The sequence below is a fragment of the Cetorhinus maximus genome, chromosome 2 (genome assembly GCF_964194155.1).
Source record: "Cetorhinus maximus chromosome 2, sCetMax3.hap1.1, whole genome shotgun sequence".
NCBI classification, from domain to species: domain Eukaryota; kingdom Metazoa; phylum Chordata; class Chondrichthyes; order Lamniformes; family Cetorhinidae; genus Cetorhinus; species Cetorhinus maximus.
This window is the reverse complement of record NC_135880.1, coordinates 62,778,730-62,804,279: the sequence shown is the minus strand read 5'-3', so window position 1 is coordinate 62,804,279 and position 25,550 is coordinate 62,778,730. Positions and strand designations below refer to the sequence as shown.

Below are 25,550 nucleotides of genomic sequence, written 5' to 3'. Positions count from 1 at the left end.
GGGCCAGAAATGCGGAATTCCATCTTAGGGTAAAAAAATAGGAGCGGAGTGGCAATCTGATGGTGATTGCCACCCCTCGGAAGATTCTGACTATGCAGTCAGCAATTTCCCAAAAAGCAGAGGTAGCAGACTGAGCTTCCCCCAGCTAGCACCACCTGAAAGTGGGTCAGTTTAGCTCAGTTGGTTGCACTCCTGCCTCTAAGCCCCATTTCAGCACTTAAGCAAATAATCTAGGGTTGGCAGTTCAGGACAGTAGTGAGCAAGTGCTTCATTGTCAGAGGCGCCATGCTTCAGTTGGGGTGTTCAACTGAGACTCCACCTGTTCGCTTAGGTGGATGAAAAAGATCCTAATGCACTATTTGAAGAAGAGCGATGAGATTCCCCCATTTCATGGTCAGCTTTCCTCTCCCAAGCAATAACAGCAACATAAAAGTGTATTTGGTCATTCTATCGTTTGCTGTTTATGAAATGTCACTGTGTACAAATTTATTGTCATATTTACCTATGTAACAAAAATAACTGCACGTCAAAAGTATTCTATTGCCTTTATAATGTTTTGGAATATCTTGAAAATATAATACTGTGCTATGTAAACACAAGTTCTTTTTCCTGAAGTATTCAGATTTGCTAGTTTTTTTTCACAAAGAAGCAGTTAATGGGTTTTAAAGCCTATTAAATTCCTCAAATGCTGAAAAAATACAAACTTCATCTCAGTCAAGAGATGCAAAGCAATTCGAACAAAACGTGTGTAAAATAGCTGCATAAACAGGAGTGTTTTGTGATTGGGTTCATCTTTGGGATGTGAGCTCCACCTGCTGACCATTGTAATTATCACATCATCAATTTTCAATTAATCCACCTGTTCTGCTTACTTTTATTCATCTTTAAAGTATCATCTTTTCAGAGATTTCATTAAATGCTTCATATATTTTTTCCTTATAGTTTTAATGGTTAGTTAAAGTGGTGAAGAGGAGGAAAATTTAACAAATACAAGTTGTGCATCATTTTCATACCATTTTTAAATGTGTTGTTTGAATAAACCTCAGAAAAGTGGTTGAAATTGGCCGCTTCCCAACCCTTCCAAGTGACCAACAATTGATAAAGAGAAAATAAAAAATAAGTAAACTAGTATTGTGAAAATCTAGTTTGTGGTTTATATGTTTTAGAATATAACTTTTAGGAATTAAAGTTTTAATTGTAGATAAATGGGGGCATCTAATTGAGAAACTGATAAGCAACCCTGAAGAAAATACAATCCAAACAAGCTTGGAGTTCATTACAGTTAAATACTAACCTATATTTAACTTACAAAGTCAGAGTTGATAGTGAAAAACCTTGACCAATGAACAATTCGTCTCTAAGCTTGTAATAGAGCCAGAGAACTCAGAGAAAGTGTCGTAAAACTCCATCAGCAATATAAATTATTCATTTGGATGGCAAAATCTAAGAGTTGTGGTGAAGGTAAAATATTTTATTTGCATTTCTGTTTGAATCATCCCAAAGCATGCCATACTGCCTGTTAGGAAATAGAGTTAGATTAAAGCTAAAACTCATTCCTAACACCTTTAAATACCAATATAACTTACTTAAAGTTTAAGTTTGATTTATATTTCTGTATCCGTGTGTTAAGAAAGGTCAAATGGAGTTTTAGTTTCACTTTAAAAAGGTGCTTGCATTTCTAATGAGGAGTTTTACAACCCCTTAGGAGAAGTTAAACAAACATAACATTAGAAAACTGGGGGCCAGAGAGGCAGGTCTTTCCCACAGAAACACAGAGGAAGAGAAACAGCAGTTTGTTTTGGAAGCTGTTGGAGTTCAGTTGGTTTGAAGACAGCTGTGAAGCAGAAGCAGCCTAGAAGGGACAGATAACAGTCCCAAGCTAAGAAAAAGCCCAAAAATCCAGGAGTGGAAGAGGGGAAGGTCCAAAGAAGACCTTCTAGTCAAAGGAAGGACAGGAACCTGGGAAAAGGTCTAGTTAATGAAGTTAGGAGTGAGGGGCAGAGAGAAAAGCTCCATGCTTCAGACTTAAAGAGACAAAAGCTGCAGAAAGCAAATTGTCAGCGAGAACAGCTTGCAAGAGGCAAGAAGGTCCAAAGAGACAACTGAAGGTCTGTAACTCTTTTCTATGGGCATGTGAAGCAATGGTGCACTGTTAACGGCTGAGTCAGAGAGACAGAGTGTGTGGAAGACAGCTTGAATGCATGTGGTGACCCAACAAAGAGGAGCATCGGAAGGAGAATTTGAAACCCTGGAGGTGACCCCATCTGAGAGCAAACGTCAATTTGGGAGAAGATTCCAAGGCAAGGTCTTGGAGAGTGGAGATTGGAAACCCTTGTGTGAAGGACGGAATTCAGTGAGACTGGTTGGCTCATGGTGTGATAAGCGTCTGGGAGGGGTTAAGGAGAGATCCATAGCACCTTTTGAGGTAGCTCTGTCACTCGGTTTCAGACTGTAGTGTATCTGACCACAGGGTGCCAGAGGTTTACATGGCCTGTGTACTTACTGTGGACATTAGAGTATAAGATAGTTTTTGTAGCTTGTGTTACCCTTACAAATCTGTTTACATCTGTAAAGGTATAGTTGTGGGTGAAGGAGTATTGTTCATCTTTTCTTGTTGAACAAACATTTTATTCTTGTGTTAAAAGTTCATCAACTGACTCTGTGCCTCTGTTCAGTAGCTACTCCACACGTATCTAAGCAAACAAATAAAAGTTAGGACCTATCAAGCTGGGCTCCACTCTGGGATCAGGCTTGTCCAGGGGTAACCTCAGCTGGGATCGTAACATTGCCATAGATATAGGATTCAGCGTGGAACATTGGTTAGAAGGTTCTTGTGTTTAATTTATCTGTGTGTGTATGCTGACAGAAGCAGGTACTTCACTTTGGGTTTCATGAGGAAGATTTACTCTAGCTTGCAGCTAGTGAAAGCAACCTACAGTGGTCCTCAAGAACCTTGTGGCAGAAAGCAGTCAGCTTGAATATTTAGCTTGCAAAGCTTACAGAAGCTGTGGGAGCAGACTGGGAAAAAGCAGTCAATGTATGTATGTCCAAAGCCAGAACAGGGAGCTGAAGACTCCACAGTCATGAGGTCTGTAAAGAAACATTGGACGGTTGCTTAGGCAAAAACTAATGGAAGGACCCCCATAAATCTTGTACCTTGGAGAATAGCTAGAACACTGAGGAGAACTAAAGTGACTTACGGAGGGCTGTAGCATACCTTTAGGTTGGTCCAAGGAAATGTGAATGAACCTTCAAAATTTTGTAAGGTAAAGAGAACTCTTGGGGGGGATGAATAGAGGAGAACTGAGTTGATAGCATGAGTGGTTAGAAATTATAGTACTATGTTAGTAGTTCTTGATCTGTTAAATTTTTATGGACAATGAAGCTTGTTTAAAAATGTGAAATCTTATGATGTAGCTCTGTCAGTCAAATACTGGGTGCTCAAATTTCTCCTTAAACATTACCGGTGCCTAACAAGATTGTAACATTGGTCAGAAATATAAAGATAGACTGTAAGTATGCAAGTTTGCACAAGTATATAAAGATGGGAGGCTGAATTTTACGTTGATCGGGTGGGCGCGTGCTTGAACTGATCGAGCGTGAAATTGTGCAAGATGACGTTGGGCGAGGGTCCTGATGTCATAGCACACTAGCGCGATATTTTGCTCAGTGGGCGCGCGGAGAAGTTGGAAGTGTGGCCGTTGACAATTAAGAGGGTAATTAAGCCCATTAATGGCGTAATTGTCTGCTATATTTCATTGCCCGTCCAACCTTACAGTTGGCGGACGGGCGAATCGGCCAGGCGACCTTTACATTCTTCATGAAAACTCATCCAAGGGTGGGATGAGGTTTCCGTTATGAAATAAAATTAAAATAAAAGTCTGTGAGCAGCATTTTTATCATCTATATTTTCAGGTGCCTGATTGTGATGCTCGGGCATTTTTTTTCTGCTTCCTAAAGCTTTATTGGAACATTTTCAGGTCTGCATCATCCTGAGACAGCTCTCTGCCTTCAGGGAGCTTTCTCTCAGTGCTCACCCGCGCCCGCATTGACGCCATCGCCCACCCTCCTCCCGCCCCACCCCAGCGGTGCTGAGCTTCTCAGCCAATTAACAGCCATCCAGCATGAAATCACGGTCAGGGCTGAGCTAAAAATTCAGACCAGGGTCTTTAGAGGCTGAGACAGGAGAAATTATGTTGGGAATTTTTTTTTAAAAAGCAGAAACATTAAATAAATATTTGTGTCTGCTTCACAGCAGAAGACACAGAAACATATTGGAAATATTGGAGAAGTGAGCGTCTCATGAGAGTGAGGCACTTAATAAAGAAAAAACACTGGAAAAGTTAATGGACTGAAGCCATAAAATCCCATGGATCTGACAGTCTAGGGTTTATATAGCTGCAGAGATAGTAGATGCACTGATTATGACTTTTCAAAATTCGCTAGGACTCTGGAGCAGTTCTAGTGGATTAGGAGGGGGCAAATGTAAGCTAGCTATTCACGAAAAGAGGGAGAGAGAAAACAGAATGACGAGCCACTTAACCTGCCTTCAGTCCTTGGGAAAGTGCTGGAATCTATTATTAAGGAAGTGCTAACAGGTCACTTAGAAAATCATAAAATGATTAGGTTGAGTTAACATGGCTTTATGAAAGGGAAATCATGTTTGATAAATCTATTGAGAAATTTTGAAGATGTAACCAGCAGGGTAGATGAAGGGAATCCAGCTGTTTTGTATATATAGATTTTCATAACGGCATTTGATAACATGCCACAAATTGAGGGCTCATGGGGTTGGGGGCAATATATTCACATAAATAGAGCAGTGCTTAAAGGAGAGAACTCTAGAGACTAGGAATAAATGGGTCATTTTTAGTTTGTCAGGCTGTTACTAGGAACTCAAGGGAGTCAAAGGTTATGACAGATAGACAGGAAAGTGGAGTTAAGGCCACAATCAGATCAGCCATCTTTTATTGATTGGTGGAGCAGGATTGATGAGTCAAATGGCTTACTCCTGCTATTATTTCTTATGTTCTTATGTTCATATGTTGCTAGAGGGGTGCAACAAGAATTAGTGCTGGGGTCTCAGCCATATACAATGTATATTAATGGCTTCGACAAAGGAACTAAAAGATCTCCGGATTGTAAGATCGTTACAACTAATTCCTCACTTTGTGGGCCTGGATTCACGACAGTACACAGACCCAATCGTTGTGACTGGGATGGAAGGAATGTGTAGTTTCTCTAGCCCCACTACTCCGTAGGCTGTACTATAAGTGTAAATGTTTTATTTACTCGCCAAAATGGCCAATTGTTTATTTTTGCTATTGTTAGAACCAGAATAAAAGAGACTTTAACCAGGTGTCTTCCAATAAACTCACATCGATTGATTTATCATGAAACAAAACTTATTTTTAAAAGCAAAGCTGTAAAAACTAGTTAACATACAATTTGTAATCTGGAAGTGTAAATACATACCCCTTTAAATCCCAACACACACACTCACGCACACACACACAGAAACACATACACAGAAAAGCAAAACAAATAGGGTCCCTGCGGAGGTTGGTGTTTAAAGGAAAAAACACCTTTTGTCCAATGGGAAAACTTTATGAAAAAGGATTAAGTTCAAAGGGTTTTGATGCTGTTGATCTAGTGTTCCTGCATGCAAAGACAGTTCACTGGTCCTGGTAAACATCTGGAAGTCCTTTCCAAAGGGGCTTCGGTACGGAGGAGAACAGAGCGGGATCAGTGTTCTTGGGATCTCTCTCTCGTCTCAGCTTGTCAGGTTTCCAAATACTGACAAGTTATATTGAAATGGGGACTTCTAGCTGGATACTGATAACTACACTGAGTTTCAGGCAAGGCAGGGATGGAGCAAGTCCTTTTCAGTCTAGTCCCAAACTGAGCCCAAAAAATACGTTCTAAACAGAAACTCATCTCAGTCAGGTGGTTTCCAGAAAACCAAAAGAGCCTAACAGCCTGAAAACAGTAGTTTTTTCCCCCCCAGCAATTAAAGTTCAAATAAATAAATAGTTATTATTTATTCAGGTGCCTTGCTGGTCATTTAGCTGAAGTCATGTGACTTCTTAGAAAGGTAGTTTGTTCACGGGCCAAAGTGAACTTATGACATTTAAAAAAAAGGAAATGCCCAAATAATTCAATGTCCTTTCAATTGTTAAAAAACATATGGGGTGGAATTTTCCGCGCCCGCTGACGTCACGCGTGTTCAGCAGTGGACAACATGGTGAGAAGGCCTAAAATCGGTTTCACAATGTTGTGAAACCAGTTTGCAGATGTGTGTTCTGCCCGTCAGTGGCAGGCCATGTTTCCCACTGTCAGGCATCAGGCACCTCATTGTAATTCACACACATACAATTATAAGTCCAGTTCACCGGAATCATCCCCCCACACTGGATCATCCGAGCACATTGGCATGATTACACGCCGACATGTTTCACAACAACATATATAAGGCGTGCACCTGGCGGGCTGCACTTCGAGGGGAACTCGGAGGTGAGTGCACAGTAACGTGGCGCAGCGCTTGCAAGGGTAGCCTGTTGGATTTCAAGGTTGAGGTGCCGCACATTCAGGAGAGGGCACAGGCAAGTTGCTTTTTCCTGGCTGGCTGACAGTGCGGTGCCGGGGCAAGGGCTGCCCTGTGGTTGAGTCGGATTGGGGGAGGGGTGGGAGGGGGTGGGGTGGGGCGGCAAGGGCTCCACTGCAGTTGATGGTAGTGCACAAGCACGTGCCGGGGGTTGGTGGGGGGAGGGAGAGGGGGGAGAAGCAGCCATGCATTAGGGAAACCTTGTATAAAGTGCTATTCCTCCACAGCTGAGTTAGCTCAGATGCAGCCACATTGACATGCTTCTAGCTTATCTGCCCATTCAAGCAACACAGAGGCATGAAATTGCCACCAAGTGCTCCAAAGCTTTTCACCCCTCGGCACAGACTGCAAACTAATGAGCCTTTTAGTGGACTGCAGAACAGTAGGATGACTGTGCACATTGTACAATCTCCTTGCAAAAACTGGCCATGGTGCAGCCACTGCTGGAGGTGTCCACAGCTCTTTGCAATGTCATCATTCTGGTTTGGACCAGTCTTCCCCTATGGTTCAAACTAACAGCGCAGCCTTGCAGTGCGGGTTAGGGGAGTACCTGTGCTTGAGCTGAGACTACAGCATGCAGTCCAGTGGGCGAAGCTGCCACCAGTCAGTGAGGTGGAGCGGGGAGGAGGTGGGTGGGCTTTCAGGCAGCCATGCAGTGCACTAAACTTTGGCCATCCAAGTGGTGGTCAGCACCCTCCAGGATGCCTTAAGGGGCCTTCAGACTTAACCAAGAGAGGTTCTCAGAACGCCCAAGCTAACCCACACGTCTCTCTTTCTCATCCTGCAGGAGGAGTACATTAGGAACATAGAGCCTGGTGACCTAGCTGTATGCCTCATGGCTTAGAGAGAGTGGAGACAAAGGAGAAGAGAGAGATGGAGGAGCCTGGCTGGGCAGAGGGAGGAGTAGCACCCTCAGGAAGAAGGAGTGGCTGGGGCTCCCACACACGCCACTGAAGAGCCACAGAGAGCTGTCGCTGTTCAGCAACCTAGCTAGACCCAGAGTCTATAGATGCCGCTTTTCATTCCTGCAGATGACTGAGAACCAGTGTTGCCGAAGACTGCGCATGTTTAGGGAACTGGTCAGTCACATCTGCCACCTGCTGCTGGATTTGGCGCCACTGGGACATGGAGGGTATTCACTGCCTGTGGCTGTGAAAGTGACCGTGGCATTCAATTTTTAATCCAGTGGCTCCTTTCAGGGTTCCACAGGTGACCTCTGCGGGGTATCATAATCCTCCACCCACAAATGCATCTGTGAGGTCACGGATGCCATCTTTGCAAGAGCACACGTCTTTGTGCATTTTGCCCCGGACCAGGAAAGCCAGGGTGCAAAAGTGCTGGGATTTGCCCAGATCTCAGGTTTCTTTCAGGTGCAGGGTGCCATCAACTGCACTCATGTGACGCTCAGATCTCCGTGGCAATGAACAGTCAACTGCAAGGGCTTCCACTTGCTGAATATTTAGCTGGTGTGTGACCACCACAAACGCATCCTGCAGGTCTGCGCATGGTTACCAGGGAGTGTCCTTTTTCAGTTGGTCCCAGATCCTTGATGTGTTCGAGGCGCTACAGAGGCTGCAGTGATGGCTCATTGGGGACAAGGGCTACCTGTAGAGGACGTGGCTGATGACACCTGTGCAGCAGCCTCAGACTGCAGCAGAGCGAAGGTATAACGAGGCTCATGCTGCAACTCGCACCTTGGTGGAGCAAACTATTGTGATGCTGAAAATGAGGTTCCCGTGCCTGAACCAGTCTGGTGGAGCCCTGCAATGTAGTCCACAGAGGGTATCACACATCGTCATTGCCTGATGCGCCCTTTACAACCTGGTGCTGCAAAGGGGAGAGGATTTGGCTGAAGAGGGGGTGGAGGAGCAGGATGTCACCTCCGATGAGGAGGATGTCGATGGGGATGAGGGTGAGGGAGGGCCACAAAGGTGATGATGACAGTGATGAGGCCATCGTACTGGTCAGACAAGGCAGGCACACTCGGGAGACTCTTAGCTGCTAGATTTGCAGAGGATGATGATGACATGCAGTGAGGAGACACTATAGATCCTCAAATTGTATCTGTGAATGTTTGACTCTTGCCTGGCTGATTGCAGCACACATACCCTCTGTGATAAGGTTTCGATCATGGAGACATAGCGGAGGCCCTAATATTTGCTCGATTCCAGGAGGATGATGACAATATGTATTGAGGACACTCCATAGATCCTCACATAGCCTCTGTTAATGCCTGACTCCTGCTGAAGGCAGCTCGCTTGCGCTCTGTGATCAGGTCACATCATGGAGATGCCGCAGTGAACCTTTAAATACACCTGACCCTTTGTCAGCCTTCAACACTTGACCGCTTCAGGAGCACAGCGTCACCGGTCACAGATACTGACAAGATGGGGGGGCCAGTCCCACCTTAAAGGTGCTAAGAGCACAGAGAGAATGACGGAACTCTGTGACACCTGCCCACAACATTCTGGCAGCAATGACAAGCATTATCAAGGTGCAGGCATCAGGAAAGTGTCCAGGGAGTGTGAAGCCAAACCGCCACTTTGGTCTGCAGGCTGTACAAAGCACAGGGAAGAGGCCTTGGACTGAGACACCTGCCTTTATCTTGTGCAGGAACCAAGGTTTCACATCTGAGTGATACGAACACTGCTCATCAGAACAAGGAACCATAGGCAGGGAGACATTCTTGGGAGTTTACTTACAGTAGTGAACATTATGTACAAGTGATTAACATTCATGCTCAGACTGTGCAACTACATCTTCTTAACCTTCCTAACCCTGCCACTACATCTTGGTGCTCCCCCGCCATCCACAGCGGAGGTGGAGGCAGCCTGCTGACTGCTACGCCCTGTCTGTGATGACCATGACGGGCGTCCTCCGAAAGGCCGAGACCTGGAGGGCCCTGGCCTGTTTTCGTGATCCTGCTGTGTGGCAGTTGCACCCTTGGCCTGTGGAGCTGGAGCTACTAGAGCACAGGAAGTGGGATTCGGATGGGCCGGGCACTCCCGGAGTCACCTGGGTGGATGGCTGTGAGGTGTGCACATGCTGATCCTTCTCCCTATGGGTGCCTGAGGGCACCTGGCTAACTCCTTGACAAGAAGCGGAATCTGGAGTGAGATCGAGCTGCCCCGCGCCCCTCTTGTGTACACTGTTGGAGGTCAACTATGGCATCAGAGTTGGAGTTCAACCACGTGGCAGTGCATGACCGATGTCATGGACCAAGGTCTCCATGGCAGCCACCATCCTACCAGTGTTAAACCTGGTGCATTGGCATGCTGGCGCTATCACATCAGACTGAAGGCAGATGGACTCCTCCATCGTGCCTTGCAATCTAAGGAGTGCAACAGACATTCCTTCTTGGTGTTCCCAAGCTTGCCTTTGCAGCTCCAGTAACTGAGGCATGACCAAGTCCAGAGGCTCGTTATCTGACTCAGACTCAACAGGTTTCTGGCCTCCAGCAATCCTCCGAGTGCCGCAAACCTGGGAAGACCCTGCTGCCGCCTGCTGTGTATCAAACAATACGATGTGCTCACCAGATTGTGATCCCAAGGCTGCTCGAAAGCTAGGTCCCACCAAGGTGTGGGTCTCTGCACTGGGGGAGGGTGTGGGTGAGCACTGTGACAGATCTTTAATGATGGTGCCTTCAGATTCCTCTTCAGAGGTTTCTTTGGGGCTTGATTGGAGGGCCTGGGTCATGGACTGCATTGGCTGTTTTCCACTTCTGCCTGCGAAAGCAAGGAGAGATAATTAGTGCCTGGCAGGTGACTGTGGAGCAGGACACATCACTCATGGCATGGTTGTCTGATGGACGTTGCAGTGCTGGATCCTGACTTGGTAGAGCACCGCCGGCCTCACTGTCAGTACAGGAATGGTCTAGATCCTTGCTGGCCAGCTGGATGGCTGTTTTCAAAGTCCGTGGGGAACTTGATTTCAGGCATTCGTCCACCAATCTGTGACCTCTCCCTGTTTTTGCGTGCCAGCATGTCCTGCATGAATAGAGATGGAGAGAGTGTAAGCAGGACATCTGCCAGGCCACATGATAAGTATGCTTGGTATGTGTGGATGGTGAGTGGCCCCATGCACAGGATGAGGACAATGAAGGTGTGTGTGAGAGAGTGAATGGTAACGTCCCTTAAACTGGCAATGAGTGGGATCCCTGTGGATGTGTGATGGGTTTGAGAGTGTGTGAGTTGAGAGTGATGAGAAGAGTGACTTAACCTGGCGGAACGGAGGTGATCATTCATCCTTTTTTGGCACTGGGTCCCTGTCCTCTTTTGTAGGATATTGGTACTGACCATCGCTGCCACTGCCTCCTGTGCTGGATTAGTGATATTGTTGCCCCTCCTGCGGCCAGAGTGGGGAGGTAGAGGACATCACGGCCGGCCTCCACGGTGTCTAAAAGGTGCTTTGAGGAGTCGCAAATGGTGCTGAACGTTTTGCAATCATCAGCAAACATCCCCACTTCTGACCTTATGATGGAAGGAAGGTCATTGGTGAAGCAGCTGAAGATGGTTAGGCCAAGGACACTACCCTGAGGAACTCCTGCAGTGATGTCCTGGAGCTGATTGACTGACCTCCAACAACCACAACCATCTTCCTTTGTGCTAAGTATCACTCCAACCAGTGGAGAGTTTTCCCTCGATTCCCATTGGCTCCAGTTTTGCTCGGGCTCCTTGATTTCCACATTCGGTCAAATGCTGCCTGGGTGTCAAGGGCAGTCACTCTCACCTCACCTCAGGAGTTCAGCTCTTTTGTCCATGTTTGAACCAAGGCTGTTTATCAAGCTCCTAATAGTCAGAGTTCTTCCCTGTCACAGGCTTTTACAGCAGCTTGACATTTTCTTTCCACTGTCCCCATACATAGGAATCTTACATTGACTAAAAAAATCGTGCCGCGCTTCATGGCATTTTCTGATTCTATAATTCCTTATTAACCTACAGGATTGTCAGAGACTGGACATATGACCCAAGATGCGCGTCGGGACCCTCCGGAAGTCCTGACGCACTGACATCCGTGGGAATATCCTAGGAGGTTTCAACTTCTGACGGGCAGTTACCCTGCTCCCTGAGACCCTATGTGAATGTCTCCAACACTGAGTTAGAGTCGGAATCTTCGAACAGTTCTGATTTACTTACCTGAATAGTTACCCAGGAAATGTCCAACAGAAATTTTGTAGTCTAACTCCTGGATATCTACAGAACTGATCACCCAATCACACACATTGACAACCCCCAACCACCTCAGCTACCTGCCACCCTACCCATCTGTCACCTTTCCTACTTGCCACCCTAACACCCTATACACTTGCCACCCTACCCAACTGCCACACAACCCACCTGCTACCCTACCTACCCACCCATCCTATTCAGCCATTCACTAACATTCATCCATTCACCCACATGCACATAGAGTCATAGAGGTCTACAGCACAGAAAAAGGCCCTTCGGCCCATTGAGTCTGTGCCAGTCAAACAAGTACCTAACTATTCTAATCCCATTTTCCAGCACTAGGCCCATCGCCCTCTATGCCATGGCATCGCAAGTGCATATCCAAATACTTCTTAAATGTTATGAGGGTATCTGCCTCTACCACCCTTTCAGACAGTGAGTTCCAGATTCCCACCACCCTCTGGGTGAAAAAATTCCTCCTCACATCCCCTCTAAACCTCCTGCCCCTTACCTTAAATCTATGCCCCCTGGTTATTGATCCCTCCACCAAGGGAATAAGTTCCTTCCTGTCCATCCTATCTATGCCCCTCATAATTTTATACACCTCAATCATGTCCCCCTCAATCTCCTCTGCTCCAGGGAAAATAACCCCAGTCTGTCCAATCTCTCCTTATAACTAAAACTCTCCAGCCCAGGCAACATGCTGGTAAATCTCCTCTGCGCTCTCTCTAGTGCAATCACGTCCTTCATATAATGCGGATTCCAGAACTGCATGCAATACTCTAGCTGTGGCCTAACCAGCGCGTATTTGGACAAAGGCTGTAATGAGTTCAGGAGCTGAGTGATCCTGGCAGAACCCAAACTGAGTGTCAGTGAGCAGGTTATTGCTGAGAAATTGGAGTGGAGAAAGGGGGGAGAGAAAATTGGCAAGGAAAGTGTTTGGAAAAATTGATGTTAGAAGTGAGTAGTTCATACAAAGGTGGGGTGTGTTGGCAGCAGCACTTTGTCAGCAAATGAAACTGTGCTGCATATTTCAGCATTACAACATCCAAAGTGATGTTTTTCAGGCCTACTTTATGAGTTATGAACATAACTTTTCAAATAATGTACAGCAATATATAGACACACAAGCACAAACATTTGTAAGCTACACTTAATTTGTCACTTTTGAGAAGTTAAAACCTGTAGTTTCTCAAAATTTGCCTAAAGATTTTCCAGCAATAGATGGAACTAATTTATTTAGAGCAGGCCATTATGAGCTGCCCATCGCAAGGAAGGAAACCTTAGAATGTGGTTGGTGACAAAAAAAGGAAGTCTGACATTGCCTTTGGTAGTTTTAATAATCCATCACTTGCAGGAGATGGTAATTTGAGGGTTAGCTTTACTGAGCATTTATTTGTCTTCAAATATATTATTGTGCAACATAAATACTTGACCAATTCTTTATCAATATAATATAGGATCTGAGGAACATCCTGGGCAATAGGGCCATGTCTTGTTATGAAGTCCAACTTACCCTGGGGATGAGAGCAGAGGTTGGGAACTCCTAATCCTGACAGATCTAAGAGTTTCTGTGCATGCACAGACTGGGAGCTGGCTGCACCTGTACAAATACGCAACTTAAAGTTCTTTGGGCCAAGGATGGGCCCAGTGTACCTGCACAGAGGTGGAAAACGGCGCAAAAACCCAGGTCAGGTGACCAGGAGCAGAGTGCCATTGCTGGCAAGTGCCCCAGGCAAGAGACGGAGAGAAGACAGGGAGCAGTCCCAAAAGAAGAGTCCCAAACAGGGGACAGAGACAGGAAATGGTCCTGGTTAAGTTAAAAAGTAGGAAAAGGACTGCAGTTAGAGGGCTCAGGAGAAGCCCTGGTAATCGAAGAGAGCTCAGGGGAAGCCTTGGTAATGGAAGAGGGCTCAGGAGAAGCCCTAAAGCTCCAAGAAGGCAACAGAGGGTTGGTGACTCCCTGCTGTGGGCCATTGAGGCAAAGGTATCCATTCAGAGCAGGAGTGTTCTGCTTGGAACGGCCAAAGAACTGACCCTGTGCTTGTGAGTTTGTGCTTGAGAGCATACTCTGCAATTCAGGGGAACAGAATCTTGGGAGATAAAAATGAAACCCTACGAAGTGGGCCGTCTTTGATGCTGTCCAAGTTGGGGTGACTTTTGGAGAGAATTCCCAGGCTAGATCTTCAAAGGTGAAGATTTGAACCCGTCGTGAGAGAAATGGAGTTTCAATGAGATAGGTTGACTCATAGCGTTTACTGGCCTCTAGGTGGATTGTCGCATCTGCCATTTATGGTGTAGTGTGGTGTGTTCAACCACAGTTTGCTTGTTAATTCACATGTACCCCATATTAACCCAAAATGTTAGAGTATAAGGTAGATATTATAAATTGTTTTATCTTTCTGACCTTGTACAGTAAAGTTTATTTTTGTTTGTTCAAAACCTGTGGAATCTTGTGGCTTTACTCACTGAACAAGTGTCTTGAATCTCAAACTTCGTCTACTTTAAACAAAACAATATCAATCCCTAAGTAGATTTGCCAACATTTATTTAGGGATCTATTCTAGGATCACAGTAGTCTCTATTGCATTAATCCATACCTAAATCATCCTGTCAGTTATATCATTCATTATCGTTTTACTTGAGCCTACCTTGAAAATTAGATTCTATCTAAATAAAGACTTAAAGGTAATTAAAACTGGAAGAATCTGTAATTTTTGCTTTCAGTATCAAGGCACGTAATTCTGTCAGGAATTTCCAAATTTTATAAGTTGTGAATGACCTTTAAATTTGATTTGAAGCATTTATAAGTTTTGTTGTACAAAATGATCAAATACAATTAGACTGCTTGAACAAATGCTCAAAAGCACACCTTTCTCTCTCTCTTCTCTTCCAGTTTTCACTCCTTTCTCACCATCATGAGATTACTTGAACTAAAATCCAAATTTAACCTGTAGGAGTATAATTAACTGTTTTGCTGTCCTAATAAACAGTTGTTGGGTGGGAACCTTACCAGCCCCACAGGGACAGCTTTGTAGGTGGGGGTATGGGGAAATTTTGAAAGTTCTGCATCAGGTTGGCTCCCCAAGGCATTCCCATCTCCAGGTCCTTTTGCTGGAGGTGGCCTCAAAGGACACAGGCTACCTGCCCAGCAGCAGTAGGGGGGCAATTAAGGTCCAAATTAGAGGCAATTTGCAGATGCTGATAGTATTTCCGCAGTGTCAGACAGGAGGCTGACGGCAACTTAAAGGCGACCTCCCAGCAGCAGGCCAGAGGGCTCTTACTGGCCCAATGAATGAGCTACAAGAATGAAAAGCCACAGCCTTGGCTCTAACCATTCCTGCGTAGGGTTCTCCCTCCACACAGATGGCCCTAAGAGCTGTGGGCCTTTCTTACCTGTAAAATTTAAGCATACATCCAAGAGTTGCTTCATTTTGAGGTTCATACACTCACCTACCCGCCTCAGCAGCACCCACCTCTCCTGGTACTGCTGCAGTCCATCCAGTATTGTAAGCCCTCTGATTGGGCCTCCTATTTTGTGAACCCGGCCACTATCCTTGATTGAACAGTGAATATAGAGATGGCGTATTAATCGATTGCTATCTATAAGATCATGATGCTGTATGGATGGCAGTTAACAGCAGGGCTGGGATACGGAAGTGCCCCCGAAGCTCAATTATTTTCTATGTCGGGAAGGTTCCGTCTTTGATCCATACTTATAAAATCATGGAATGAATGATGAGTAAGTGCAGAATGAGGCCATTCAGCCCATCACACCTGTGAAAGAACTATTCAGTTAGTCCCACTTCCATGCTCTTACGCCATAGCCCTTCGATTTCTTTTTCCTTTAAGTATTTATCCAACTTCCTTTTGAATATTATTGAATTTGTTTCCACCACCCTTTCAGACAGTGCATTCCAGATTGTAACAACTCACTGTGTAAAAACATGTCTCTGCATCTTATCTCTGGCTGTTTTGCCAATTACCTGCATTCGATGTCCACTTGTTGATGGCCCTCCTGCCACTGGAAACAACTTCTTAAGCGTGGTCTTTGTATGTGATTACAATTCACAGTATCCCCCTATGGCAGAACTGGAAATGTATTAAGAATACTGAGATCTTCAACTGTAAGTCAGTTAATTCCTGGTCAAGCAGCATCTTTTATACAGTCAATAATAGACCAAACACACTGGCATTGGCTGAAGACAGTGATGGGCAGAGAACTGGCCAATCACCAATTAGTTCATGTTTTGGTTAAGGTGTCATAAACCTTAGAATCCACTTTAATTTAAACCTCTGACTGTTAAACAGCAGGACCTCTCTGAGAATTCCAAATCAGTTACACCCTCAGCTATGGCTGGTGAGTAGTTATCAGCTTTGTTTATGGGCCTGATGGTTTTGTGTGTTATTAAGAGCCTGCGTAGACCAGCATACTTTGAAATAAAGATTTTAACTTCAACTAATTTCAGATGGGAAACTCTCTGTATAAAGAGTTCCCTATCAGTAACATGTAAAAACAATAATTAATTAGGGATCCTGCCAGCACTGTCCCCCTTGCCAGAGGGATTTCTGAGATAGCCATTGCCATCCCTTAGCAAGGAACCACTGGATACTGGGGATGCACTAGTCGATTGTAGGTAGGCTAAAATGGGGCCTATATTTCAAAATGTAGCTCAAAGCAGCAACAGGAAACCAAGGAGCCATTGGCCAGAATTTTATGTCTCACAAGCATCATGTTCCTGACCTGAAAGGACGTGAAATAATGCACGGTGACATCGGGCGAGTGTCCTGATGTCATCCCACACGCGAGCAATCTTCAGGTTGGCAGGTGCGTGCAGGTGTCGGAGCCATGCCCTCCAACAATTAAAGGGCCACTTAAGGCCATTAAAAAGGCAATTGATCCCAATTTTATGTTGCCCACGCGATTTTGCGCTCATCGCACGGGCAAAGCGGGCAGCCCACTTTTAACGAAATCTCATCCAAAGGCAGGATAAAAAGGGTCTGGAGCACCACCATTGTGAATAGTGAGCAGTTTAGGAGATAGTTTGCTGCTGGTTGCTTATTTGAACTTGACAGCTTCATCTCTGTTTGGAGCTTCAGTCTTAGCATTTCTAGGCTTCATTTCAGGACTCACTGGTGTCTCCAAGGCCCCTGGAGGATTTTGACCATGTGGACCCTTTCAGGCACCAGACAGCCTTCTGTTACCCTGGTAATGGGGATTGTGCTCTCCACTAGTAGCACCTCCTCTTAGGAGCAAGAGAGGAGCAGAAGGGAGAGGAGGCCAGGTGTTCATATGCAGCTTCCAGGGGAGTGACTTGTGGGAGGAGAGGCACAGGCACAAGGGGTGCAGGGCCAGCAGTTAGTCCAAGGCGGAAGGGGCTGCAGAAGATGCCACTATTCTGCTGCCAGGGTTTACAGGCAGTGATGCAGCTACCTTAACATGTCCAGGGTGCAATGCCAAAGGAGGCTCAGCCTCTCCAGGAAGACTGTGATCTCCATATGTCAGATGATTGGGCCTGAGATCGCCTCCAACACCCCATGCCAGTGACTCTGAAGGTCACAGTGGTCCTCAACTTCTATGCCTCCAGCTCTTTCCAGGGGTGAGTGGAGGATCTTTGTGGAGTGTCCCAATCAGCTGTCCACAGTTGCACCAAGCTGTTGACAGAAGCTCTGTTCCGGCAGGTAATGACATTTACTCATTTCCATGTGGATAAAGCCAGCCAGGCTGAGCGAGCCAGAGGGTTTGCAGTGATTGCTGGGTTCCTCGCATCCATGGTGCAATCGACTGCACATGTGTAGCCATCAAGGTGCCAGCGGGTCAGCCAGGTGCCTTTGTCAACAGGAAGGGATTCCACTCGATGAACGTCCAGATAGTTTGTGACCACAAGATGCAGATTCTGCAACTCTGTGCAAGGTACCCTGGCAGCTCCCATGACGCCTACATCCTCAGACACTCACAGGTGCCAAGACTATTCACTGCTCCAGCCTGACTGGATGGATGGCTGCTGGGTGACAAGGGCTATTAGTTGAAAAGGTGACTTATGATGCCTCTTCATCATCCAAGAACAAAGGCAGAGCAGCGTTATAATAGGAATCATACCTCCACAAGGGCGATGGTAGAGAGGACCATAGGTCTTCTGAAGATACACTTCTGATGCTTGGACCGTTCAGGGGGTGCACTACAATACCCCCCAGAGCGGGTCTCACTGATAGTGATTAAATGCCGTGCTCTCCACAATCTGGCTCTGGCAAGCAGGTACCCACTGGAGGAAGAGGATCTTGAGGCAGTTCCACAGGCCACAGAGGATGAACCCAGTGGTGAGTCAAAAGAGGAGCACGGTGAGGAGATAGATGAGGACGTGGAAGCAGACCTCTGGATCCTTCAGGGAGGCAGAGACACCAGGGACACTTTGATCCAATGCTCCTTCAGCTAGGCTACCAAAGATCTGCTTCCACCTCATGCCAGCGCTGCCTCCATCCCAGATGTTTGAAAAATGACCCTTTCCTTTGAACCCAAAGTCCACTCAATGCCTGTGCAGTAAAGTTTAGAGCCACTCACTTCCAGCATGAGATACTGGCATGCCCTGCACCTACAAAACAAGTGAAGCATACTCAGGCCATTAAGACAAAAGCAGAATTTATATCATGTTGGCATTCACATCAAATGAACGTAATATATGGTGCTAATGGTCACACCAGTAAACACATTAACAAAACATGGCAGAACAGAAGATCACCCGTGAATAATCCCTCTTGCACTCACTGTGCCTTAAACTTACGTTTTCGAGTGCTGCATCTTGTTGCCAACGCCGCCCCCCTCACTGGCAGTGACACTGGAGGCAGCCTGGTGACTGTGCTGTCCTGTTGACCTTGATGACCTTGGCGGTCGTCCTCTGGCCAGTGGAGCCTGTGCTGGCCCCACCTGGGAGGGAGCGGCCACTGCCGTGGCTGGCCTCGCCCAGTCATTGCAGCCTCATCAGATGCCACAGTCACTGGCAGAGGGGTGGAATGGCTGCTGCCTTCATCCAGAGCACCCTGAGAAGAGCCTACAGAGATGACAACAGCTCGTGCACCAACATGAGGATTCTCTGGACCTTCCTGCTCATCACTGATGGACAGGCATCTAGCTGGGATACTGGGTGCCTCATCCATCTCCCAAACTAGCACTGACCTCCTAAGGTCATTGCCTTCGTGAGGGCTTGCAGGTCCGAGCGCAACCCCAGGTACCCCTGATTCTGCCCCTGGAGTTGCCTCTCCATGAGAGTCGCCATTCTCTCAATGGAGGATGCAGTGAGCTCAACCATGATGATCAACACAGTGCTCATGCTCCACATGGACTCCTCCACAACAGAGACCATGGCACGCAGACCCTCATAGATCTCCGCCAGATCCTCCCACACATCCCGTTGAACATCCAGCATCTGCTACCTAATGGATGACTCCAGAGGCTCATCATCTGCCTTCGATTCAGCATTGTCCTGGTCTCTAGCAGTTCTCCGGCACCCTGGGCACTTACTGTCTCTGCCTGCTCCTCAAGCGAATGTGAAGTGCCCTCACCGCTAAGCACCGACATTCTAGCCGACAATCTAATGCCCACCGGGTGCTAGTATCTGTGCTGGTGCCTGGTTCAGCTAAGGGGTGTGATGCAGGTGCATCTAAAGCCCCATGGTCCTCTGGCATCATGGGTGGCTCTTCGGGGTCCTGCGTGCAGGGGCGAGTTGGCAATTCTAGGGGAGAACAACGACATGTCATTAGTTTAAGTCATTACACTGTGACTGTACATGCCAGGCGCCCAGCTAACACAATGAAGATCTGCATCATGGTGCCATCGTCTTTCAATGATCAGTGGGGACTCCAAGTTTGAGGCTCCCATTAATGGTGAGACTACACAAGAATTTTTGCACATTGAGAAACTCTCACCTCTGTGCACTGCACTCTCACCTTCGTCAGGAACCTCTGCCTCTCCACGGCCGGCTGACTGAGGTGGATAGCAGCACTCTAGTTCTGAGGCATCCATCCCGTACCTTATCAGAATGAGGAGGTTTGGGGGGCCTCTACCTGTCTTAGTTCTTTCATTGATGTTATGGTTTCTCTTCTCCTGAAATGACAAAGGAGCGTTGATTTGTCCACTCTTTACCTGTAGAGCCATTGCAGCCTGGCAACCCCCCCCCACCCCCCCCCCCGACACCGAACATCTTACAGGGCACATCCGAGTTGTGGCCCTCGACCCGCAAGGCACTCAGGCTAAGCAGCCGGGACTCACCCCTTTGACTGGCGCCAGTGTCAGTCACATTTGGCACTCAGACTCTAACACCCCTGAGCTCCACAGGTGGACAGCCAGTCCTAACACTTCTCCACACTGATCCATGCCAACTCGGTACTCACACTGGCCGAGCGCAGCAGATCATTGAACCTCTTGCGGCACTGTACCTATGTGCGCCGCACAACGTTGTGGCCATTACCTCAGCTACCACCTCCTCCCAGGCTTTTTTGATCAGGTGTGGTGACCCACTCCTGCCATCCCTGGGTATTGACACCGACCTCCTCCACAAGGATCGTGAGGCACTTGTCTGAGAAATGGGGGGGGCTTAGTGACCACCTGACTTGCCCACCCTCCTGACGTCTCCAACCGCTGGTGAGGTCGTTGTTCGAATGAAATGGACTCCTGGGGATGGGCAGACTCCAAAGATTCTCCTGTGGCAGCCTTTAGGGAACTGCCTCTGCCAGTTTTAAAGTGCCCGTCGGGTCGCCATTGGACCTGGCGCCCGACATGCTCCCGAGCACGGTACATATGGCTCACATACCTAACTTCGTACTGGTGCTGAAATTCATAAACGTCGTTGCTTGATTCTGTGGTAGACAAATTGTCTTAATCCTTGAGCCTTTTTTGAATTACCCTGGAGTTTGGGGAGCCTATAGTTTCCTGTTGCCTTCTCCATGGCAATGCCTCAGCTAATAAGAGTCAACTTGCCAACCAATCAGCACCCTTTTCTCCATTGTAGGTCGTTTAAGATTTTGCATTCTTGCATTTGTCCTGAAGAGTGCAAAATGAAAAGCTTTGGTAACACGTCTCTCTTTTCAGCAATATTCAAGTTCTGGACTACCAAGCAACTGTTGAAAACACTAAATATTAAAACAATAATACAATATAGTTACCAACTCTGACTCTAAAACCCTTGGGTTTTCCCAGTTTATACCGGTATGCATTTTTATTTATTCTTGGGAAATGGGGAATGCTAGCAAGCCATATCCCATTCCTACTTTTTCTGAGAATATCCATTTGAAAGTCACCTGAATGAAAAGAATGATTACTGTGGACAGATTACTGGAACTGTCTCTGCACCCTGCGCAGTATTGAAGCTTCCAGAATGCAGATTCTGCATGCAAATGGTTTGGACAACGGAGGAGCTCAACGGCCTCTCGGACTGCCCTATCGTCCAAAGCGTTGATACCCAGAATCTGCAGTCAGGAATCCCTTCAGCTGGAGCAGGAAAGAAATCCCGAATTTATCGACTTGTATATATTAGTTATGCTGTGAATTAAGAGATTAATTCCTCTGCCTGGGAATGTCCTCGTTCATATTTGGCTGATCCGTTTGAGTTGATTTGTAGGCTGTGTCATGGTTCCTTCTTTCTTCATGTTTCTCTTCTGTCCAATAAACACTATTTAGTCTTATATGTTTGTCACAGTGACAGATGTTGCTGTAAAATGTGGAACTGCTTTCTTTACATTTGTAAAATATTACACAAAACTCGAAAATAATTTTTCAAAAAGATAAGCTCTGATGAATGGGAGGGGTAGTGGTTAAATAGGGGTAGAGTTTTGGAATTGGGAATTGCTCATTTTTGAAGCGTGTTTTTAACCTAGAGTTTCTGCTCAAGCTCATTTGCACATTACTGAATGCAAAGCCTGCCCTGAACTAGCGCAGCATAAAAATGTTGGTTTAAAAAATATTCCTTGAGTTATTTAGGATTGATAACTTGTTAAGGTATTCATTAGTACAGCTGAAAACAGCTTTATCAAAAAAAAATAAGCATTCTACATCAGTGTTAATCCATCTGCTGTGAATAACCCAACTTTAAATAGTGAAAATGACTTTTATAAAATATACAAAGCTATTTTCTAGTTATACTGGGGTACAGAGGTCAATGATTTCATAATTTTTTTTTAAACTCAAAACCTTTCAAAACATATCTGTTAGTGCCTGTGCTCCTAAAAGACCCAGCTTAATTTTTGGAGCCTTCTTGAAGGCCTGCAAATAAATGCAATTAGTAGAAACTCCCAGCGAGGATAACTTTACCTTAGGGCCAAGGCCAGTTTGATGGGCGGGGCCTGTTTCATTTAAAACGAGCGCAGAAGATCCCGGACACTTGAATTGTACTGAATGTAATTTACGCTTAAAATTCTGCAATCTCTTGCGCTATTCACACTGGTATCAGGAAAATTGCACTGAAAAAAACAATGCAATTGAGAGGAAACTCTAGGTCATATGTTTTATTTTTTTTCTAACTTCATTTTTACATCAAATTTTAACTACAAGTTCTTTCCTCTAGGTGTATGATTATGACTTTGCATTACAAGATGACTTCATGGGTTCAGCTTATCTGGATCTAACCAGATTGGAATTAAACAGGTAACAGATTTTAAAGCTAATCATCATCATTTTACTTATGTTGTATCCTGTTTAATTGTTTAATCAGTATGCTGTATAAGGGAGAAAACTGAAATGGATATAATTCAATCAAGCAGACCATTCTTTGCTAGGGTTCATTCAGTTGGTGTGCCAGCTGAATTAAGAGTCTAGGGAATGTGCTCCCTCCTCATCAAAAGAACATTTTCCGCTGGAAATCAGATCCATTTTTCCACCAGAATAATCAGAATTGTTATAATCAGAAGGAGACCATTCAGCCAGTTGTGTCTCTACTAGCTTTCTGCAACACCTAGTGTCACCCTCCTGCACTTTGCTCAAAGCCCTGCACATTTTCCTCTTCAGATAATGATCCAATTCTCTTTTGAAGGCCATGATTAAATCTGCCTCCACCACAGTCTCAGTACATTCCAGAACATAACCGCTAACTGTGTAAAAAAGATTTTCATCATGTCGCTGTTGCTTCTTTTGTTAATCATCTTAAATTGGCATCCTTTGGTCTCGATCTTTTCATCAATGGAAACAGTTTTTCCCTATCTACACTGTCCAAACCCCTCATAATTTTATATACCTCAATTAAATCTCCTCTCAATATTTAGGGCGAACAATCCAATTTCTCCAATCTATCTCCATAATTGAAGTTCCTCATCCCTGGAACCATTCGTGTGTCTTTTCTGCACTCTCTCTAATGCCTTCACATCTTTCCTAAAGTGCGGTCCCCAGAACTGGAAGCAATACTTCAGTTGAGGCTAAACCAGTGTTTTATACAGGTTTATCATAACTTCTTTGCTTTTGTACTCTTACGTCTCAATTTATATTGCCCAGGATCCTGCATGCTTTATTAGCCACTCTCTCAACCTGCTTTGCAACCTTCAACATTTTGCTTTCGTGTACTCCCAGGTCCCTCTGCTCCTAAATTCCTTCTAGAATTGTACCCTTTATCCTACATTGCATCACCCCGTTCTTCCTACCTTCTCGGCATTAAATTTCATCTACCACTTCACCCTATCCACCAACCTGTCTATCCTTTTGAAGTTTAACACTATTGTCTCACTGTTCACAATACTTCCAAATTTTGTGATGTCTGTAAATTTTGAAATGGTGCCCTCCACACCCAAGTCTAGGTCATGAATGTATATTGGGAAGACCAGGGGCCTAACACCGATCCCTGGGGAACTCCATTGTAAGCCTTCCTCCAGTCTGAAAAACAACTGTTCACAACTCTGTTTCCTATCACGCAGCCAATTTCATATCCATGTTGCTACTGTCCTGTTTATTTCATGAGCCCTAACTTTGTTCATGAATCATGAATCCAAAAGCCATTTATCAAATGGCTTTTGGAAGTCCATGTACACCACATCAACCATGTTACCCTCTCTGTTATCTCATCAAAAAACTCAAGCAAGTCAGTTAAATATGATTTGCCCTTCATAATCCCTGCTGGCTTTCCTTAATTAACCCGCATTTTCCCAAGTAACTGTTAAATTTATCCTGAAGTATTGTTTCTAAAAGCTTCCCCACCATCAAGGTGAAACTGACTGGCCTGTAGGTGCTGGGCCTAACCTCACACCCTTTTTTGAACGAGGGTATAATATTTGCGATTCTCTAGTCCCCTGGCACCACACCTGTATTTAAGGAGGTTTGGAAAATTTTGCCCAGTGCCTCCACAATTTCCACCCTTCCCTCAGTATCCCGTACAGTCCTGGTGACATACTAACTTGAAGTAGTCAGCCGATCTAAATAGCTCCTCCTGGTTAATTTTTAATCCACCAAGTGTCTCAACTCACGTCCTCTTTCACCATGACTTGGGTAGCATCTTCATCCTTGATAAAGATTAAAGCGAGGTATTTGTTTAGTACCTCAGCCAAACCCCCTGCCCCCCTGTGTAAATCCCCTTTTAGGTCCCTAAGTGGCCCTCTTCCTCCTCCTTCTAACCATTTTACTATTTATGTGCCTATAGAAGACTTTTGGATTCCCTTTTATGTTAGCTGCCAACCTGTTCTCATACTCTCTCTTTGCTTTTATTATTTGTAATTTCAATTCTTCTCTGAACCTTCTATATTGAGCCTGATTTTCAATTGTATTATCCACCTAATATCGGTCATAAGCACCCTTTATCAGCTTCATAATATAGAATATCCCATGGAGGACAATAAGAACAATTTAAATTCAACATATTAGAACACCCTTTAACGTCGTAGAACACCCTGAGGTGCTTCATAGGGGACCATCAATTATTGCTTCTCTCCCGCCCAAAGTAGGCCTCCAGAGAACACTGAAGCGCACATGATCATTGGAGTGACGAAGAACATATAAACATACTTTCTCCTCAAACCACCTGGGTGATCAGAGTAAATACTTACATTGCTCACTGTAAAAAAAAAAATAGCAGCAATGTCATAACATCTATAATGGTCTCAACTTAAGTCAAATTTTAGCCTTGTAATGAAACCCACAATATCAAAATAAAATCCACTTTGGACTTTGAGAGCAAGAGTTTCATCTCCATAGTGCCGACTCTAGCGGTGAAGACTGATCCTTCTCTAGAAAATGTATGCTGCGCCGGCAGCCATTTCTGGTTTGGCACACACAGCGGGCTATCTTAAGAAGGATGCATATATGCGTATCCCTTGTGTCTGTGCAGAAGCAGCAGAACTACTCCTGATGTCACACAGCTCTACCAGCTGACGTAATGCCCATTGCTCAAATTTGGACAACAAAATTCTATTTTACGAATTAACGCATCACTCAATGAAGATCAGGCGTTCAGCTGAAAGAGGGGCCCAGCATTAGCATTACTTAAAGGGCCGGGCACCCAACCTGGAGCTAAGATAATTTTTAACAAGTTCTGCTATTGTAACATTTCTGAAAGCATTGTGAAGTGTTCTTGGAGGTGTTGTAGTCCATTCCTGGATTTAACAGAGAATGTTGATGGACCCTCACAGGGAGAGTAGAGGAAAAGGTTACCAGTTCACACAAAGGCAACAATATCTCTCGGGGCAGCCGTGGCAGTGCCTCTGGGTCTACAGCACAAAAGGGAGATGGAGCAGACACTTCGGAAAGGGCGGTGGAGCCGTATTCCTCCATGCTCCCTGACAGTGTCAAGAGGTTGTCTGGCAGGCCAACCAAT

General features: G+C 45.5%; 1 protein-coding gene across 9 annotated transcripts in view; it reads left to right on the top strand.

Moving 5' to 3' along the window:
- mctp1a (multiple C2 domains, transmembrane 1a) overlaps positions 1-25,550 on the top strand; it is a 576,914-nt gene that overhangs the window by 101,045 nt on the left and 450,319 nt on the right. For all 9 annotated transcript variants that reach the window (XR_013579823.1, XM_078565337.1, XM_078565331.1 and 6 more), the window contains one exon: positions 22,326-22,405. Coding sequence is in view for 8 of the 9 variants with exons in the window: in XM_078565337.1 (XP_078421463.1) it covers positions 22,326-22,405 (80 nt within the window). In the remaining variant the exon portion in view is untranslated. The remainder of the gene's footprint in view (positions 1-22,325; positions 22,406-25,550) is intronic.